This window comes from Pygoscelis adeliae, unplaced genomic scaffold (genome assembly GCF_000699105.1).
Source record: "Pygoscelis adeliae isolate BGI_AS28 unplaced genomic scaffold, ASM69910v1 Scaffold1, whole genome shotgun sequence".
NCBI classification, from domain to species: domain Eukaryota; kingdom Metazoa; phylum Chordata; class Aves; order Sphenisciformes; family Spheniscidae; genus Pygoscelis; species Pygoscelis adeliae.
In genome coordinates this window covers 4,948,621-4,960,708 of record NW_008824051.1, presented here as the reverse complement: position 1 = coordinate 4,960,708, position 12,088 = coordinate 4,948,621, and the positions used below count along the sequence as shown (strand labels likewise).

At 48.4% G+C, this 12,088-nt stretch overlaps 1 protein-coding gene across 1 annotated transcript in view; it reads left to right on the top strand.

Annotated features, from left to right (window-relative positions):
* Positions 1 to 12,088, top strand: part of CAPN2 (calpain 2, (m/II) large subunit) — a 28,735-nt gene that overhangs the window by 4,915 nt on the left and 11,732 nt on the right. The window contains exons 3-10 of the mRNA XM_009333702.1: positions 4,063 to 4,181; positions 4,557 to 4,690; positions 5,562 to 5,730; positions 7,733 to 7,816; positions 9,388 to 9,473; positions 10,155 to 10,229; positions 10,452 to 10,612; positions 10,970 to 11,139. Of these exons, the coding sequence (XP_009331977.1) occupies positions 4,063 to 4,181; positions 4,557 to 4,690; positions 5,562 to 5,730; positions 7,733 to 7,816; positions 9,388 to 9,473; positions 10,155 to 10,229; positions 10,452 to 10,612; positions 10,970 to 11,139 (998 nt within the window). The remainder of the gene's footprint in view (positions 1 to 4,062; positions 4,182 to 4,556; positions 4,691 to 5,561; positions 5,731 to 7,732; positions 7,817 to 9,387; positions 9,474 to 10,154; positions 10,230 to 10,451; positions 10,613 to 10,969; positions 11,140 to 12,088) is intronic.

The following is a 12,088-nucleotide window of genomic DNA, read 5'->3' as shown; positions in this document are numbered from 1 at the left end:
GGTGGGACAGCTGCTCTCTGAGCCAGGCTTGTTACTACTTTAAATCAGCACGGTTTTTCTGAGGGTAGTAACACCGATGTCAAATGCTCTGGGGGTCTCCTGGAGCGGCCGAGTTTGCCTGGTCGGTAAGGCCGTGCGACGTGAACTCTGGTTTATGCTGCAGGTTGAGCAATTGAGAGGAAAAACACCTCCACGGCTGACTGTGAACAAGGGGCATAGGACATACCTCCAGCTGTTTCCACCCACCCGATAGAGCGTGCACAAAGTGCCTTCAGCTCTGCCTGCATCTTTGTTATAGAGGCCAGGAGCAGCATGGGTTTACCCAGCTGTGCCTTAGGACTCGCACAGCGGTGCTGAGCAGGCTGAGTTGCTCTCTTTCTGGGTTTATCTAATTTAGTCTGAATAAGAGCATGTATCTGCCTACCCACGTGAAGGCATTGTAGTAGTCTAGGTAAGCATACCTGTGCTGGCTTTAGCCTAGCTAGTGTAGGTCTAAGATGCCAGAGACTCACTTCACCTCTGAGTTGTGCGTGTCTGTCTGTAAAAGCCTTGCAGAGCCTGGGATGTGTGCCAGGGTTGTTCTGCTGCAGGTTATCAGTTATTTGGCCTCTGTGCTGAGATCAGGCCAGTTATCCTATCAATTCTGTATATTTGTGACTTGTTTCATGCCTGTTCCTAGTGTCCGGGATGCTTTGAGATTGCCCGTTTGTTAGAAATTAAAAGTCTTACTAAGGCTTGCTAACTTTTCCCATATGGGAATGATCGTTCCTGCTGGAGGGATGGTGGCACAGCAGGGAGAATGGAGATCCCCACTCTTTTCCTCCTTTTAGGATTTTGTTGATCTTAAAAACACTTATGAGCCAGTGGCTCGTGGGTGCTAGAAGAATATTTGTGGGGGAGACCAAGGGTCATCTGCCCATGTGCAGTGCTGGGGTGTTGATGGAGAGTGCTCAGCTCTACAGTGGTGTGTGCTGGTCCAGTGCACATGGATATTTACATCCATCCCCTTCTCCCACAATGTCTCTGACACTTGATATTTCTGCTGCCAAATACGTAATAACCCACTGCTCTCTTGACCCAGAAGAGCCCTGTCACAAGCTGTAACCTCCTTTAACTCAGTAAGACAACAGAAAGACTTTTTGTCTGGGTTAATGAATTAACTTGCTGTGTGATGAGTGCCAGTGGGAGAAAAACAAGTTAAGGAGGAAGGAGTGGAGACAATAAGATATTAATTCAGCCTCACCCCCCAAAAGCTCTAGTCAAAGTGCCAGGGCTGTTCTCTAGAAGGGAGTTGTCCCTTGGACTTGAAGAACCCCAACTCTTGTTCAGAAACTACCTGTTTTTGGAGACTTAATAAAAACAGGGATCCTCAGTACAGAAGGGATCTCTGGGCAGTCTTTCCCAAGCGCTTACCATGTTGCCAGGTTTGTCTGAAGACTCCTTTGGTCAAACATCCCCCCCCCAAAAAAAAAAAACCACAGAAATAACGTTGTGTGGGCAAGCTGTGTATGGGAGAGCACAGATCGAAGCTGAGCTGAAGTTGAAGTCCTGTTGGAGGGTTTGGAGTCCTGTTTGAGTCCCGAAGGGTTTGTTTGCAGAGCCCTATAGTATCCTCCTCTGTAAGGAGAATTGCTGTGAAGGGTCACTGCTAAAGCCCTCATGTGGTTGGAGGCCAGAAGATCATACTGTTAATTGTAGATTAGCCCATCAAAAAATGTCTCTTAGTATCTTCTGATCCCAATCTCTTTCCCAGCAAGCACATTTGCTGTGCTTGGCGGTGCCTCTGAACGTACCACGGCACCAGAGGATGCACAGCTCCCAGGGAAGAGGGTCTCAATGCTATGAAGGAGACTGTAAGAAGAGTCACCATTTTGCGGGGTGACATGGATGTGCTGTCGCAGAGGAAGGAGGGGAACATCCTCGTTGCTTCATAATCTGTCACAGGAGAATGACAAGGTGACTTTCCTGTTTGAAAAATTTCTCCGACATGATGATTTCTCCATTGCAGTACAAGCAGCCGGAGGCAGGGCTGAAGGGAAAGTTTTATGTTCGGTTCTTCCCATCCAGATTATGAAATAGTAAATGCGTCTCAGGTTTGGAAGTTATTCTGGAATTCCACATCTTCCACCTTTCATGAGATGTGAAAAGGGCCACGGGACAAATGTCATTCATAGAGCTGCTATGGGGGATCAGCAGTAAAAAGCGACGGGCAGCCCCGAGGGAGTTGCAGGTTGCCTGTGTTCCTCCTTGTGCTGAGTGGTGCTGGGTTTAAGCTTGAGGGTGACCAAGAGCTGCTTCTCCCTGAGGCTTTCTCCCAGCTGCCCATTTGAACCCCAGCTTCTCGCCTGTGAGCTTTTGACCCTTTTCCTATAGGAGAGAGCTGGCTGTATAGAGACCACTGCTTTGCTGGCCTCTGACTTGCTAGCAGCTGTGGCTGGTTCATGTTTCTTGAACCTGGTACCCTACACACGCTGCAGGACCATTCTGTGGGACCTGATGTGTAATACTGACTTTCCTGTGTTCACAAAGCAAGGCAACAGCAGATCTGGTAATGGTAACAAGGAGTTTTGTGTTGGGTTGTGGGAGTCAGGGGATCAAGCTGGGTCTTAAAATCTCTAATCACCTTGCTAATGGGCTGCAGAACACCCATGGCTGAGCAGCAAGGTAACCACTCTGTTAAAGTAACACTGGTTTCTGAAAAGAATTACAAAAAATAGAGATAATGTTTATATAGTTGTGGTCTCCTCCTCCCTCTGCTTGGTAGGAGATGAAGTGGAAAAATACTATCCAGACAGCTTGGACCCTGGACTCTGGTGTGCAGGCTCGGTGTATGTTGGCTCCATCCCAGGAAGAGTGAAGAGGTGTGTGGGACTTGGGAACAGTGCCTGCCTTCAGACCTTTCCTGACTGTCTGGTGACTAGTGCCAGAGATGAGGCATGGGACTAAACAGAGAGGCCTCTAGCAAGAGCCTCCAGAGATGTGAAAGGAGCGCCTATTTTGTAGGAGGCTGGCAAGAGACCTTAAAGGGAGCTCATCCATGGGGTAGACCTCTGGATGGCAAGTCAACAGGCATTTATTAAACATGGAGGAGGGAAAGGAAAACAGCCTATGCTTGAGAAACACTGGCCTTTTGAAGAGAAACTGCACCCCTGAGTATCCGCATGTGTCCACAAGCCTTTTCCCCATGCTGCTTCCTAACCTGTTCTCCTGGTTTCAGCTGGGATAGAGTTAATTTTCTTCCTAGTAGCTGGTACAGTGCTGTGGTTTAGATTTAGGATGAGAATAATGTTGATAACACACTGATGTCTTAGATGTTGCTGAGCAGTGCTTATACTAAGTCAGGGACTTTTCAGCTTCTCATACTGCCCTGCCAGCAAGGAGGCTGGAGGTGCACAAGAAGCTAGGAGGGGACACAGCCAGGACAGCTGACCCCAACTGGCCAAACAGATATGCCATACCATATGATGTCATGCTGAACAAAAAAAATGGGGGAGTTGGCCGGGGGGGCAGAGCCACTGCTCAGGAACTGGCTGGGCATCGGTCAGTGGGTGGTGAGCAATTGCATTGTGTATCACTTGTTTTGTATATTCTTTTATCATTATTATTATTTTCCCTTCCTTTTCAGTCCTATTAAATTGTCTGTATCCCAACCCACGAGTTTAACCTTTTCTCCGATTCTCTCTCCCATCCCGCTGGGGGGAGTGAGCGAACAACTGTGTGGTGTTTAGCTGCCTGCTGGGTTAAACCACAACACCTGCAGACACTTGTATTCAATTGAATATTAAGTTTTCTTTCAAATAGTCCCAGCATGGGTGATAACTGTGCTGGTAGATCATAAAAGGACTGCTTTTACTTTTTTTATTACTTTGGTCTTGAGAAAACACAACACTTGCCTGGAAATGACGTGTATTTGTATACATGCATTTGATCTGCCTTAGAGGTAAAGTGATGGGAGGGACTATCTCATCGCAGCTGAGGTGATTGTTGGATATAATGCATAATGCCTATGCAGTACAAAAACTAAAGAACAAAGTTTCAATAATGAACTTTTTTTTTTAACAGGGGACTGTTGGCTCTTGGCCGCTATTGCCTCTCTCACCCTGAATGAAGAAATTCTGGCACGTGTCGTTCCTAAAGACCAGAGCTTCCAGGATAAGTATGCAGGAATTTTCCATTTCCAGGTAGGTGGAAAACAGTCTTCCCCCCAGTGCTGTTGGCCAGGAGCCGGTGTGGCTGGCCATGTCTATGTGTGTGGTGTTTCCTGGAACACTTTGAGGGACGTCAAAGAGCCAGGCAGAAAAATAGAGACATCCAAGAAGGGTGATGGTGGTGGAAGGAAGACGACCACTAACCGAAGAGCTGGAAGCAGGGGCTGTCTTTGTGGTCCTTCCTCCATCAGCAGATCCAGCTGAGGACGTGCATCTCTGAACAGGGTGGGCAAAGCTGGCTGTGAGGGGGATTGCTTTTCCTCTAGGAAATCGGTGTAAGCAGATGAACGTCCTGGTGACCTGAGTGCACAGCATGGGGCGGTGACGAGGTGTTTGTGCTCTTTCCAGTTCTGGCAGTACGGGGAGTGGGTGGACGTCGTGGTGGATGACAGGCTGCCCACCAAGAACGGGGAGCTGCTCTTCGTGCACTCGGTGGAGGGCAGCGAGTTCTGGAGCGCGCTGCTGGAGAAGGCCTACGCCAAGTGAGTCAAGGCCAGGCTTTCACCTCACTCAAATCTCCCAATGCCTCTGCTTCCCCATAGCATCCTCAACTGTACGGATACTATGCGTTTAAAATGTCGGCCTAATTATTAGCCTTTCCAAATTCTGGGGTGTCCCACAGTGGTTGCTTTAGTAAAGCTTTGCTGACAGGTGCTTAAGACAAGTAGCCAAAAGTACTGGCTTTGTTGCGAGCCAAGAAAAATAGCCCTTGCATCTCATGGCAAGGCTGTTCCTAGAGTGCTGTCTCCCATCACCAGGGCCTGGGAAGCTCCGTTTCATGTGCTCTACGCACCTGTGAGGGCTTGCAGCTGCAGGGCTTCAGCATCCAAAGCATGCCAGTCCACGTGCCCAGGTCTCTGTTCAAGGTGGAGATGCTCAATCTGAATTTCCAGTTTTGGGATAGTCAGGGAGGAATTCTGCTATCTAACATTACTATTTTCAATTGACTTAAGAAATTGAGCTAATTTAGATAAGCTGAAAATCAGACCCATAATTTTTAAAGGGATTGAAAGACTGTGTGGAACTAGAGAGGCAAATTGTTGGATCTTGATTTTTTTTATTATTTTTTCTTCAAATACTGTTCATGACTTTTGTCATTAATATGGCTGAACCTGAAACCTGTATACATGATCATATAAGATTTTAGGCTGGGCTTTCCAAGTACAGAGGTCTAAGAAGCAAAGCTGAATAGGGGGCGCGTTCGTAGCTGCTGTGGTGCTGTTGAAAGCAGAAATGCTGTGACAGTTGGCACAACTGAGTTCCCCTCTCCAAGAGAAGAGGAGAACCTGATGGCTGTGTGTGAGAAAATAGGGAGCCTGATGGCTGTGTGTGCGTGTGTGTCCTTTCACGCAGGCTGAACGGATCTTACGAGTCTCTGTCTGGTGGCAGCACCACTGAAGGCTTCGAGGACTTCACCGGTGGAATTGCAGAATGGTATGAGCTGCAGAAGGCACCACCCAACCTCTTCAAAATCATCCAGAAGGCACTTCAGAAAGGCTCTCTCCTTGGCTGCTCTATTGACGTGAGTTAGCGGGCTTATGGCTGGACGCTCGACTGTCGCTGTGCATGCGGGCGGCTGGGGGATGGACCTGTGCTCCATCCACAGGAGGTGCACAAAGGATGTTGGTCCCCTCTGCCTACGGTTCTCTGCTCTATCTTGTGCCTGGAGAACTTGACTCAAGAGTGTGACACAGGCGCATGCTCTTCTTGGGGGGTTATGTCTGAGAACAGGTTGAAATGTAGACTTCATTAGTACACGTGTAAAAGCTCATTGCCTCCCTTGTTTTTTTTCTTCAAGACCTAGAGCTTTTGCTGTTTTGTAGGTTCGTGGTAACAAATCGTACAGGGAACTCGTTAGGGGTCCTGATCTATATCTTTGTTCTTAAGAAAGCCCGTAGCTTGGCAGCAGGTTGGTGCAGGCTGCGTGGGTTTGGACAGAAAGCTGCTGCTAACAGCTTCTGCAGTCAGATGCTCAGAGGTGGCAACCTCCATACTTGCTGTACCCTGTTTGTTGCACAAATGTACCAAAACACTCCCAAAAAATCTGGGCTCTGTTCTTGAAGCAGGGAGGCTCGGACTGTTGCCAGGCCTTTAAAAGGCTTTATCGGAAAACACATCGCCAAAAGCTGAACTTGCACCAGAAGGAAAAGAGGACCTTTGGCCCTGCCTGCAAGGCTTCGGCATCACTTTTAGCCTCCCTGGAATGAGTCGAAGTATGGTTATTGTGATAATCACCCTGCTCCCAAAGGAGATTACGTCTTAGTTATGTCTAAAGGGAAGGTAAACTGTTTACAAGAACTTAATAGAAACTCAAGTGTTTCCTCCCATTTTTTAAGTTAAATTGGAGTCATGGGAAAGGGAAGCTTCACAGCAGGTAAAGTACTTGGTTAATGTCAGCGTGCGACTTGACAGCACTTTCGAGGCCTGTTTTACTAGTTTGCATTTAGATCAATCTGACATCTGGGGTTTTGCCCCAGAATGAGAGAAATCTCTTGTCGGGAGTGGGGGGAGTAAATATATTCCTTTGTTTATAAGTGCTGACTCTTTCTATATTGTAAACTAATTATTAGTGAGTTTAGCCTTTGAAAAATCCTGTAAAAGCTTTTCTCTTCTGTGAGAGAAATAGGACACAGAGGTTAAGCATTACGTGGAGAGTGCACTGCGGGGCAGTAATAGGGCATGAATTGACAGCAAGAATCCTGCCTGCTTGATCCCACCCTCTTTTTAAGCTTCAGATATGCTTGTTTAAAGATCACGCACTTTCTGAAATGGTGGGAAGGCGATGGCAAACATACGTTTCATAGAGGTTTAAGCATCTTTAGAGCAAGATGTCGAGCAGTCACTTTCTAGCAAGAAGTGATTTTTCTCTGCAGTGTTTATAGGCCAGACTGCCCGAGTATTGTAAAGGCCAGGAAAAAGTGAGAGGGTGATATGCCTTCAGGTATGAATGGCATCCAAAGTGCAGCCTTTTCCCTTGCTCCCCTGCATGGCAGGTCCTAGGGTGGTGGTGCTGGGGAAAGGAAGGGGAACCTCCCACCCCGCTGTGGAGCCAAAGGGGGTGTTTTCACCTCGAAGCAAAGCACTGGGGCTTGCTGGACTGGGGTGTGATCCCTGGTGACATCTGGGCAGCCTCAGGCCAGTCACCCCCTGTGTTCCTCCTGGTCCCTTGAGAACATGGAGTTCATCGTGTGTATCCCCTTTGTACAGCGTTTGGAGATGCACGAGACGGGATGCACCGCACCAAGTGTTTCAGAGCCAGGAGGGAGCTTTGCTGCGGTGCAGGGCTTCTGGCATGCACCCTGTGCCATGAACGTGGGCCCGGGGGCTCCAGCATTCACCACATGTGCTGCCTTCCTCACTCCCCGCTCTGTCACACGGATCCCTCTCATTGCTTCTGTGGAGCAGCTGAACCACCCCTGCAGCCTCCCAGTGAGACTAAAGCTCTGTTAGAGGGGAAAGTTTTGCTCCGTTGGATCCCCTGCTGCGTGGGAAGCCACGCTCACCGAGCTGCTTTGCTCTTCCAGATCACCAGTGCGGCGGAGACGGAGGCAGTCACTTCCCAGAAGCTGGTGAAGGGACACGCATACTCGGTCACCGGGGCGGAGGAGGTAGGTGCACCGCCCCAAAGGGGTGAAATGCAGAGAGCTTTGTGCGTGGCCTGGGTCATGGCAGCCACAAATTCGTCTTCAACGGTGCAAATTCTTCAGTCTCACCCATTTTGCCAGATCAGGTTTTGAGTCCCTTCTTTCTGAAGAAATACTGAATTAGTTGGCATGGTTTGGATAAACACAAACTTGACTTCTTGGGGTTTTGACCAAAAAACCCCCTTTTATTCCATAAGCACCGCTGTTTCCCAGTGAGCGGGGTGGTGGGAAGTCCTGTGCAGAGGCCACACTACCCTCTGCTGGTGACCAGGCCCCTCAACGCATTTCTGTATAGCAGGCAAGCACTGTACTTTAAACGCACAGCAAGATGTGTGGAGACGTGTGCCAAGCGAGAGGAGAGGGGAAAAAAAAAAAATCGTTGTCCCTTAAATGCCCGCTGAACAGCGCCTTTCGGCAGGGCACAGTGTTCGAACGCAAGGTGCCTGTCCAAGAGCAGGTGACTGGCGAAGGTAAGGCGAGTGAAAACAAAAGCAGCAGATCATGGCGTCCTTCCAGGTGTGTGATGGACTTCTGGTCACTTCACTGACAATTGTTTCTGAAATAATTTCCGAAGCTTCAGAGTGAGGTGTAGAGAGCTGCTGACATGCTGCGCTGAGGTGGACGCTGCTACCGGGCAGGCTTATGTGCTTGCATCTGGTCCTCCTCTTGCTGCAAAAGCAGCGAAGAGGGAGTTTGACCTTAATTCACAAACAGGCATGATTTAGCCAGGCTTTTCCTTTGGAGATGTGTGCAGACTTTGTAAGGATAGTTCATCTTTGGCACCGGAGCATCATTTCTAGAGTCTGCGTTGCTGATGCTCTGTGCGGTTTTCTCAGCTTCGGGCTCTAGAGGTGCGCCAGCTCCTTCCTCAAATTAGTGCCGTGTGTACCTCATAAATACTGGGTTGTTCCCATTGAAACTCGTACAGCTTTGCTTGGCCTGGACTCTGTGCACACAGAGATCAGCAGATAACAAGCCAGGGCCTCGGGGCAGTGCAAGGAGGTGCTGTCGTGGCAGGGCTGATGCCACTGCACCGTGGGGCATTCGTGTGGTCAAAGGGGCTGTGGCCAGACTGAGTATCCCATCTCTTGTAATAGGTGCAGTTCAGAATATATATAGGGAGGGGAAAAAGGCGTTTGAATGTGAAATGCAGTTTATACATAGATGACAGCTTTAGAGAAATATCCCCTTGTACCTGCTTTTTGGCAGTCCTGTAGCAGCTTTACGTTCCCTTTGCTTGAAATCATATCAGAGGTAACTTTTTTAGTGGCACAAAACAGACATTTTGGTTACCGTGAACTTTGATTGCACAAAAACCTTCTCTGGACAAGCTTGGATGCGTGGAGCTCATTCCAAATCAGTTTGACTTCATGTCTTTTGGACCAGATGAGTGTGTGTTTGTGTATATACACTGTAGTGTTTGTGTAGCACTGAGGTACTTACCCTGTCATGTCCTTTAATTTCCAAAGAAAAGGTGGAAGGGAGCGCAGTGCTGCGTCCTTGGGTAACTCTCCATGCATTTCTGATCCCACCAGGTGAACTTCCGAGGAACGGTGCAGAAGCTGATCAGGATCCGAAATCCCTGGGGGGAAGTGGAGTGGACCGGAAAGTGGAATGACCAGTGAGTTGATGGGTTGCATGTTGCCCGTAGGCTTTTACTGCAGGGGTATGATCGTGTTTCTGCTGTCACCTGTCTTCTCCCTACCTCACATTCCTCTCTAAGTCACATCTGGATGTGATGTTCGCTCTGAGTTGTTTTAAAGAAGCATCCCACCACTGTCATCTCCCACATAGGCGTCACGGCATGCAGTGCCCTTTGTGTAAGGTGCAGTGATTTGGCTGGCAGTTCCTACAAACCTCTCTGTAGTTTCTGCTTCTCTAACAGCCCAGGTTCAGTGGTGAGCTTCTGAAAACTTACTTTCTAAAAGGGCTTTAAAAATCCATTTCTGTTGTTAGCAATGAAAGCTGGAGTTTACCCACTTCTGTGGCTGGGCAGTGTTTATTCTGGGTCTTGCTTTTTCTAAAATAAAGCTCTGTTTCAGTCAGGGCATTATCACTTTCTGAAAATAAAACTCTGTTTCTGATCCTTACCTTGGATATTTAAGAAGTGAGGTATCGAATATCCCAGGTCCCTGTATTTTAATTCTGCTATGGTTTGAGAGCCCTGGACCTGCTATCAGCTAGATATTGTGGAGTATTGCATTGCATGGAGCTGTAAGAAAGTGAAATCGTTGTGCCAGAACAGCTACGTTATGGTTTAACCTTTACCGTACCCTGTAGTTGATGTGGGGTTGTCTTTCAGCTGCCCAAACTGGAGTGGCGTTGACCCTGAGGTGCGGGAGCGGCTGACCAGGAGGCATGAAGATGGGGAATTTTGGTAAGTACCCCTGGGTTTCCATTCAGGCTAAAGGGAATGTCTTCTCCTCTGCTTTTTTCACACAAAGTAACCTCTCCCAGTACGCTCTCCAAGATGGGTGAGCAAATTCACCCCAAATCTTACTGCTGAATTGGAGCAGGAGAGAGGGAGGATAGGCAAGGTGGTTGTATAGAAAACCTGTCCATTTTAAGGAGACGTTGTCTGTGGCACTGCCTCCCACAGGATGGCGTTCAACGACTTCTTGAGACATTACTCCCGCCTGGAGATCTGCAACCTCACTCCAGACACGCTGGCAAGTGACAGGTACAAGAAGTGGAGCCTGCTGAAGCTGGATGGGAACTGGAGGCGAGGAGCCACTGCAGGGGGCTGCAGGAATTACCCAAGTAAGGGAAACCCTTTATTCATCCACTTGTACTTTCTCTGGGAGCTGCTTCTGGCAGGTTCTGGGAGCTGGTTTAGGGTGGCCTATGGAGGAGGAGGAAGATGTACTTGGGATATCAGGACTGATGTCCAAAAAGTGCAAGTGTTTGGCTAACGTGGCTCCCTTATGAGGGTCTCGTTGTGGTTGTAAAGGCTGGGGGGGTAGTGTTAGTTTTTCCTTCTCACAGGGCAGTTCTAGTTTTTTCTTCTCACAGCTGATTTTGGAAGTCAGAGCCACATCTGTCCTAGCTGACATGTATGTATCAGCATGGCTGCCTTCAAAGAAGCCTCTGACCAGTTTGCATAAATCCAATTCCCAGACACTTTCTGGACGAATCCACAGTATTTAATCAAGCTGGAGGAAGAAGATGAGGATCCCGATGATCCTGAGAGGGGCTGCACTTTCCTCATTGGCCTGATCCAGAAGCACCGGCGGAAGCAGAGGAAGATGGGAGAGGACATGCACACCATCGGCTTTGCAATTTATGAGGCAAGTAAGGCAGTACAGGTGCATGGGAGGAAAAGGAAAACTCACACACCCTATAAATGGGGTAGTGCAGTTCTCAGACTGGGCTTTCTATCAAAACTCAGCTGGGTTGAGTCAGATACCGGCTGCAGCAAGGAAAATTCCACTTAGATGTTTAGAAAATTATCCTCCACAAAAACAGTGGTCAAGCACAGGGACCAGAGAGATGATGGAATCTGCGTTCCTGGAGATATTCAAACCTAGGCTGGACAAGGTCCTGAGCAACATCATTAACTTTGCTATTGGCCTTGCTTTGAGTAGGGCGTTGGACCAGATGACCTACAGAGGCCCCTTCCCGCCTATAATATTCTGTGCTTCTAGATGGAGGAGCAGAAAAAGTATTTAAAAATAAAAGTGCAGAAATCCAGTCTGACCTTCGCTTGTCAGGCTGCCGTGAAAAGCAGAAGAATGAGAGCAGATGTGGTAGGGATGTCACGCTAGCTGGGACACCTGCGCTAGCTTGGGGAGTGTGAACCCAGCAGCACAACCAGCCAAAACACCTGTAAAACTTGTTCTGCTGAATAAAGGGTCAGAGACGTGTGTATGGTAACTCTTTAAGCAGGACATTTTGTTCAGAGCTGCAAAGCAGCGATGGTTAACTGGCAGTGAAAATAGGAATAATGGTCTTGCCTGCGGGTTGCTCTGTAACCATAGGCAATATGTGCAACCGCTTGCTCTCTCAATATCCCAGCTTTGGAAAAGCTTGTCAAAGGATCTGGTCTCTGTAGGCAAATAAGGTTTAAAGCAAAGCTAGGTCCCCTGTAAGGAAACAGAAAACTGCATTATTGTCTTGCTCAGCCCCTGCCTCCTCTCCTGATGGTTGGAGAGGTCAGAGGGGCGGGAAGGTGAAAGAGAAGGTGGAAAGAAATAGTAGAGAAACTAAGCCTACAAAAAATATCACAGTGGGATGCAG